Below are 8,003 nucleotides of genomic sequence, written 5' to 3'. Positions count from 1 at the left end.
CAGTCTGCAGATGTTAATAAAAACAAACACGCTTCTTATTACAGTCTGCAGCCGTTTGGTCCACCTCTTCTACTGTAGAGGTTTGCAGAGGTGGTCCGCAGACTTTTTGAATTTTTTCTTCGAAAAAACAAACAACACCTTAGTGATCGTGGTGGCGGATGAAAAAAACCTGAAACACGATGAGGGGCAGGGACGGTTTTGTAGTGGTGCCCAGTGTGGCATCGGCAACACCTAGTTTTCGTATATGCAGTGTAAATTTTTTCAAATATAATTTTTTTTATATATTAGCAACTACGTAAAAATTTGGCAACTACGAAAAAAAATTTGTCACCCAATTGGATCAACCAAGCCCAAAAATATATTAGTAGTCCAAAAAGCCTATTAATTTTAGCCCAAAAAAAACTAGTGTAGCCCAAAGCTCATTTGGATAATTGGATCTTTTGATCCAATTGGGAGAATGTAAAAAAAAACTTGCGGCCGATGAGATGAGTAGCAAAACAGAAAGCAAAAAAAAAGAAAAAAAGTCATCGACATAGTGAAGTCGACTTCGAGACTTCGACTGTGACGCACGCCTCAGCCCTCACGAAGACTTGCTTGGTGCTTGATGCTTCCATTACTAATTCCTTCTAATTTCTTGAGTATCTTGTTGATTGAGTAGCAAAAATCGATTCCCAATTGTTCAATTCGACTCCAAGTGACCAAGCCCTAGCTAAGAATGAAACAAGTAAGTGTTTGAAAATTGAAATTTTACCAATTTGTTTAGGTTGAAATTGCTATGTTTTTATCTTGAATTGGTGAAATTGCTATGTTTTCATTGATGTTATTGACTTATTGATTGATTTGGTGAAATTTTACCAATTTGTTTAGGTTGAAATTGCAATGTTTTTATCTTGAATTGGTGAAATTGCTATGTTTTCATTGATGTTATTGACTTATTGATTGATTTGGTGTAATTTTACCAATTTGTTTAGGTTGAAATTGCTATGTTTTTATCTTGAATTGGTGAAATTGCTATGTTTTCATTGATGTTATTGACTTATTGATTGATTTGGTGAAATTTTACCAATTTGTTTAGGTTGAAATTGCTATGTTTTTATCTTGAATTGATGAAATTGCTATATTTTCATTGATGTTATTAACTTATTGATTGATTTGGTGAAATAAAATTGCTATGTCATATTGTCTTTATTGAAATTCAATTTTGATTTGGTGTAAATTCTATGTTTTGACTTTTGATTGAAGCTATTGGATGATTTGGTGAAATTATTAGTTATTTGGCTTTATGTTGAATTGTAGGTTACCCTTGGTGGTTTTCTTACCAAAAGACCAAGACCTAATATTAATGAAAATGGTGAAGGATCTTCCCAAACACCAATCACCAACCAATCAATTCCTTCGGTCTCAAATGCAATTCCACAAACACCATGCTCTAATGAAACTAATGATGGTGTTGATTTGAAAGATCTTCCAAAGGACCCGGCGGATAGGCCAATGATTACAAGTTATGCCTCAAATATAAGAGATGATGTAAGAAGGGCATATTTGCTTCAAGGACCTTGTCAAATAAGGCTACATAAGTTTCCAAAAAAGAAAATAGGTGATAGATTAAGAAGCTCCGTTCCTTCATGTTTAACGACTTTGATTGGTTGGAATATAGTGTGAAAAATAAAAAAGCATACTGTTTATATTGTTATGTATGTAGACACCTCATGGGACAAAAAGGAGGGAGAGATGCATTTGTTTCCCAAGGCTTTGATACTTGGAACAAAAAAAAATGCATTTCGGACTCATGTGGGTAATGTTGATAGTTTTCACAGCAAAGCAAGAGAAAAGTGTGACTTTTTATTGAGAGAAAAACAAGCTATTAATGTAGTCTTGAGGAGGCAAACCGAAGCGGAGGACCATAAATATAAAGCGCGATTACATGTTTCTATTATTGTTGTTAGACTTTTATTGAAGACCGGTTTACCGTTTCGTGGTAATGACGAGTCGGTTAACTCGGAAAATAGAGGGCTTTACATTGAAGTGTTAAAAGCCATTCGAGAGACTAGTGAAGATATTTTCAACGATACTTTAGAAAATGCTCCTAAGAACAATCAACTTATTTGCCCTAAAATCCAAAAAGAACTTGTGCAATGTTTTGCACAAGATGTACTTTTGAGTATTCGTCAAGAGATTGGTCAAGATATATTCGCTTTATTGGTTGATGAATCTAGCGACGTCTCAAAAAAGGAACAAATGGCCATTGTTTTGTGATATGTTCATAGTCTTGGCTTTATGAAAGAAAGATTCATTGGAGTTGTGCACGTGAAGGATACATCCTCCTTGACACTCAAAAACGCCTTAAATGAAGTACTTACAAGTAATAAGTTGAGTTTTAGTCAGGTAATTTATTCTTTACTTTTTTGTTACTTCAATTTAATTTAATTAGCTTTGTGTTATATTATTTATATATTTTTCAATTTTTTAATAGATAAGAGGACAAGGTTATGATGGGGCTAGCAATACACGAGGGGAATTCAATGATTTGAAAGCTTTGATATTACAAGAGAATGACACAGCTTTTTATGTACATTGTTTTGCACACCAACTTCAATTGGTGGTTGTAGCTGTAGCAAAGAAGCATGATGGTGTTAGTGACTTTTTTGAGAAAATTTCGTTGGTGGTTAATGTTGTTTGTGCCTCGTGTAAAAGAAAAGACTTGCTACGGGAACAAGCAAGACAAAGGGTGCAAAAAGGCTTATGTAGTGGTGAAATCTTCAACACGGTGGTAGATATGCAACTGACAGAATACCGAGATTGATTTAGTGAACAAGCACCCAGTTACTAGAATACATGGGTGCTTAGAGCCCTTGTGATTCATTTTAACAATTTGACAAATCAAAGTTGTTGAAGTTGGCTAAGTTGTAGAAGTATCACTTTGATGATTCAAATTTTATAGATCTTGAAGGACAACTTGAGATATTCAATCACTCTTCCATCAAAGATGAGCGTTTTACCACTTTGAAAGGAATTTCCGAGCTTTCTCGTTTGATGGTTAGTACGGGGAAACATCGGTCTTATCCTTTGGTTTATAAGCTTTTAAAGTTAGCTTTGATATTACCCGTAGCAACCGCTAGTGTAGAAATATATTTTTTGAAGATGAAGCTCCTGAAGACTGACTTGCGCAACAAGATTGGCGATGAGTTTTTGAACGATGCGTTGCTTTGCTATGTTGAGACCGAAGCACCTGTGAAAGTTGAGAATGAAAAGGTAATGGAACGGTTTCAAAAGATGTCCGCACGAAGAGGACAAATTTAAATTGTAATAGATGATAGATTGTTTTTATGGTTTTAACTTTTATGTAATGGACCGCTTATTTGTATTAGACATAATGAATTAGTTTTTGGTTTTATATTATGTTTGACCGGAAAAAAAAAATTCGGCAACACCTACTATCAATTCATGCGTCCGTACCTGATGAGGGGTTCTCCAAGTTGTCGACACTCTGTAACTGCAAAGACAAATTCAATGTTGAAGCTTGCAAACATTGGAATCAATCGTGAAGCTTTTTCCTGTGGAATCGAGAAGGTGACTAGAACCTGGTGGAAGTAATAAAGGATCTGGAAGGATGGAAGGATGAGACGTATAGAATACCCTTTGAAGCCGATGAACAGTACAAATAAGGTCACATAATTCCTAATTAAAGGACCGAAAATAGAGCCGATTTTGTATTAAAATCAAATTTAGGGCTTCTATTGGGCATCCGTGGTAGTTGAAGAAGACGAAGAAATAAAAAAAACAGTCTTATTGCAAGAAATACAATCGCTTCCCTTGAGAATATACCTGATGGCTATATGCTTTCTCTATGGTTTGAAGAAAGTGGCGATTACGCCAGAAGAAAAACGTTGGTCGGGTTAACAGGTGAAATAGATAGTCGTCGTTAGGGAGATGTCGGAAAGTGGTGGAGAAGAAAGAGAAGGGTAAGAAGACGTATGAAGCAAGGTTGTCAAGTTCGCACGTATGAAGGGAATTCAGAGGAGGCGGTAGCGAAGGTTTTGTCGCACGTATGTAATTGGAGCAGATAATAACACGATAGCACCGAACAATGAGAACACGTTTCCACTTGCCCAAAATTTATGAAAAACATTAAAAAAAACACCGATAGAAACAGAGTACTCTTGCCAAGGGGACACAAAATTATATAATTACAAAATAAGATGGAGTGGTGTAGTTGGTAAAAAAATAAGGTGGAGTGGTGAGGTTGGTGGTAGGTAGCTCATTGATAGTGGTAAGGAGTGTGGTGATTATATGACAACAACCATTGCAATGATTAGTGGTAGGTATAACGGATTACCTAATACGACATAATGAGCTTTAAAATCTTAATCAACACGTTGAATTTTAGGAGAAAATTATTTTTTTTCTTTTCAAAAGAAAAATGATTTGCAAGTACATCGTTGAACATTATTTATAGGGCTAAGAACATAATTATGGAAAAATGAAAAATCATAAGAAATTAAAGAACTGTTAAAGACAAATTATCAAGCTCATTATGAAAGCATGTATACACAACAAGGAATCAAGGCAATAGGGCCGACATTCGTCGTCACTAAAGCTCTTAAAAATCGTCTCTAAAGCCTTTAACGACGACATGTCGTCACTAATACATCGCCACATTGCTATTGCTCAAAATCATCACTAATATCGATGCCGTCCATATTGATGTCGCCGCTATTTCTAATTAATGTACTAATATAAAATTTATTGACTGCAAGATTACTATACAATCATCTTGTTCATCTTGCATGGAGTTCATCCATGTTCGCATATGTTTCTTAAAAAAGTTTAAGATTACAAAATAATCACCAAACAAAAGAAATAGCAAACATAAATTAAAAAAAAAAGATATTAATGACATCAAGCTTGCAAAGTTTACATCCGCTATTATATATAAAGATCCACAAAATTATTAACGTTAACATTACAACGAAAAAATATATTTCTTTAACTCTCTAACTTCCTCTTTCTCTATCACTCTCTATCTATTTGTTACTTGTTAAGGCGATGTTTGTAGGTGGCTAATGGTAGAGACGTTGTTTGATGATGACTGACGGCGAAGAATAGTGGAAAATGGTGTAGTTGTGGATTTTATGTTGGTGTATGACACTAGAATAAGGCAGTTCTAGTGGTGGTGGTGATGGTTGTAGTTAAGTTTTAGATAGAGCTGTGTGTATGTGTGTTTGTGTGTATGTGTGTATGAGAGTGAGAGAGTATCGTCATAGAGGGTATCCAATGTTGGCTTATCAAATAATAAGAAAATAAGATCGACCGGTAGATTGTCTATAAGGTGGATAGCCTAGATTACACAAGAAGCAAGCACACAGATTATAAGCAATATTGGTGACACTATTAGTGACAACGAGAGTATTAGAGACGACTGTTGCAAAGCATTAACAATGATATGAAAAATGTGGGAGGAAAATAGTGCGGTATTTTTTCATCGATATTAGTGACGACACCAATAGGGGTGACACGTGCATTCACAACGACATTCCAAGGTATCGCCAATAATGTCTATGTCGTCCCTATTGGTGTCATCACTAATGTTTAGATTTCTTGTGAAACATCCAAAAAATATAACCCAAAATTTTTGTTTTCAAATCATTATCAAAATCAAAAACATAAATCATGTATCATAAAACATCATAGTATCTATCTCAAATCAAAATCTCATAACAAAACATCAAAGTAAACTCACAGGCTAAGACTATGGTGTGTGTCATGCGATCATCACGAGCCCTTTCCTTTGCTAGCGGAAGTACCTGAAACCAAAACTGAAAACTGTAAGCACGAAGCTTAGTGAGCTCCCCCAAACTACCACATACCATACAATAACACATATAACATAAACTTGGACCCGCCCACTGCATGCGGCCCTGCCGGGCATCGGACCGAAGTTCGGCACAAATTAGGCCACGCCCACTGCATCGGGCCCTGCCCGGCATCGGACCGAAGTCCGGAATAACTTGGGCCCCACCCACTGCATCGGGCCTCGCCCGACATCGGACAGAAGTTCGGAACACATAACACATAACATAATCATGCAGGAATCACAAAGACATCAATTGTACATAACTACTTCTCGCGACCACCCTGGCATCGGATCGAAGTCCAAAAACATATAAACTGCATCGGGCTTACCCTGACATGCTACTACTACATAAATGGGCCGGCATTGGTGCCTTAGACACGTGCCTACTGGGGAAAAACTCACCTCATATGACTGACTGCAACAACTCTAGGTGAGGAATCTCTGTCTGCTGCTCCAACGACTCTCTAGCTATAAATTTCCATAAAGATACTTAGTCAAAAACTGATAACTACACTTAAGGTAAAATGACCATTTTACCCCTGGCTAAAGTCAACATCCTAGTTAAAGTCATCACCCAGTTGACCTGACTCGCCGAGTTAGTTCACTAACTCGTCGAGTCCCTATTCTTTCATCTATTCCCAACCCCGACTCTACTCGTCGAGTCTAGCAAGAACTCGACGAGTTCTCCTTCAAAAATAACATCGGGACTATCTTTATTTGACTCGCCGAGTTCATCCTTGAATTCGTCGAGTTTATCTTGATCATATGAATGTGGCTAGTATGTGACTCGCCAAGATGTATGAACAACTCGTCGAGTCCGTCTTCATGGGTTGGGAGATTGACCTGGACTCGCCGAGTGTGTTCATCCACTCGCCGAGTCCCATGATTTCCAGGTCCATAACTACATTTATTTTGTTGAGTCCTCCTCCTGGACTAATCCAGATCCCTTCCCTACTAAACTAGATTCCTTTAAATCAGAAAAGGTTGGGGAACCAAACCCTCGACTCGCTGAGTCCCATGAACGACTCGTCGAGTCAACTAATGTCCATGCCCAAAACTCGATTTCTGTTGTGCTAATCTCATCCAAAGGGTAGATCTGGGCTCCTAAGTTCGATATAACACATAAAGTTATGAACTTTACGTCTATGCATGGGATTTTTAAGCTCAAAAGACAAAAAATAGGGTTTATTACATGCATGGGGTTCTCATGGCCATAAATTTGGCACCTTTATGCCATAAGAACCCTCCAAGGTTCCAGATCTGAAGTATTTACCCTATGTTACACTCTACAATCCGAAATAGCTATGAAATACCCCCAAAGATGACAAGATTCAAGCCTCAAAGTAGATCTAACAATTTAGGAGTCAAGGTAGGAGCTCTTTACCTCAAATAATTGGAAGTGCAACCACAAATCTGGATCCACTGACTTTCTTCTTGATTCACTAAGTTTTCCCTTTCTTCTTCTAACTTCAAATCACAAGCAAAGGCACAAATTGCTCAAGAATAGTCGCAATTGATTAGGGTTTCGAGGACAAAGCTTGAAGGTGTTGGAGGCTGGGGTGGAAGCCTCATAAGAGGTTTAAATAGGGTGCAAAGCCTCCAATTTGGGGTTTCACTCAGACAGCTCCTACTCGCCGAGTCGGTCTTCCGACTCGTCAAGTAGGTCACTTAGTCCCCTGACGCTGAGTCGATCCTACTCGACGAGTTGGGCCTCCAACTTGCCGATTCTAAGGGTAAAATATGAAGTTTGGCTGGAATTTAAATGCGTACCTGGGATTGGATGTTACAATTCCCCCCACTTATCTTAGACTTCATCCTCGAAGTCTGCTGTCTTTGAATACGACTCTGGGTAGTGCTCCCTTATTTCCTCCTCGAGCTCACACGTCCACTCCGAACCCTTGTGGTGTTGCCACTGTACCTTCACTAACTCTACCCTCTTCTTCCTCAGATCCCTTGACTTGCTATCTAAAATCGACACGGGTCTCTCGATGTAATTCAAGCTATCATTACCCTGAATATCCTCAAAGGGTACCACTGCTGAATCATCCACTAAGCACTTCCGCAACTGAGAAACATGGAATGTGCTGTGGATCTGGCTGAGTTCTATTGGAAGATGTAATCGATAAGCAACCCGACCCACCAGGGCCAA

The 8,003-nt window shown here is 38.0% G+C and overlaps 1 protein-coding gene across 1 annotated transcript; it reads left to right on the top strand.

Annotated features, from left to right (window-relative positions):
* The first annotated feature begins 715 nt into the window (after positions 1 to 715).
* LOC145099463 (uncharacterized) lies at positions 716 to 2,256 on the top strand. The gene is made up of 3 exons (XM_079037036.1): positions 716 to 724; positions 1,297 to 1,597; positions 1,703 to 2,256. Exons 1-3 carry the CDS (start codon positions 716 to 718, stop codon positions 2,254 to 2,256), a joined length of 864 nt encoding a protein of 287 aa, XP_078893162.1.
* The last annotated feature ends 5,747 nt before the right edge of the window (positions 2,257 to 8,003 follow it).

The sequence above is a fragment of the Lactuca serriola genome, chromosome 4, assembly GCF_051521515.1.
Source record: "Lactuca serriola cultivar US96UC23 chromosome 4, Lser_US96UC23_V15, whole genome shotgun sequence".
NCBI classification, from domain to species: Eukaryota; Viridiplantae; Streptophyta; class Magnoliopsida; order Asterales; family Asteraceae; genus Lactuca; species Lactuca serriola.
This window is presented reverse-complemented; position numbering and strand designations above follow the sequence as displayed.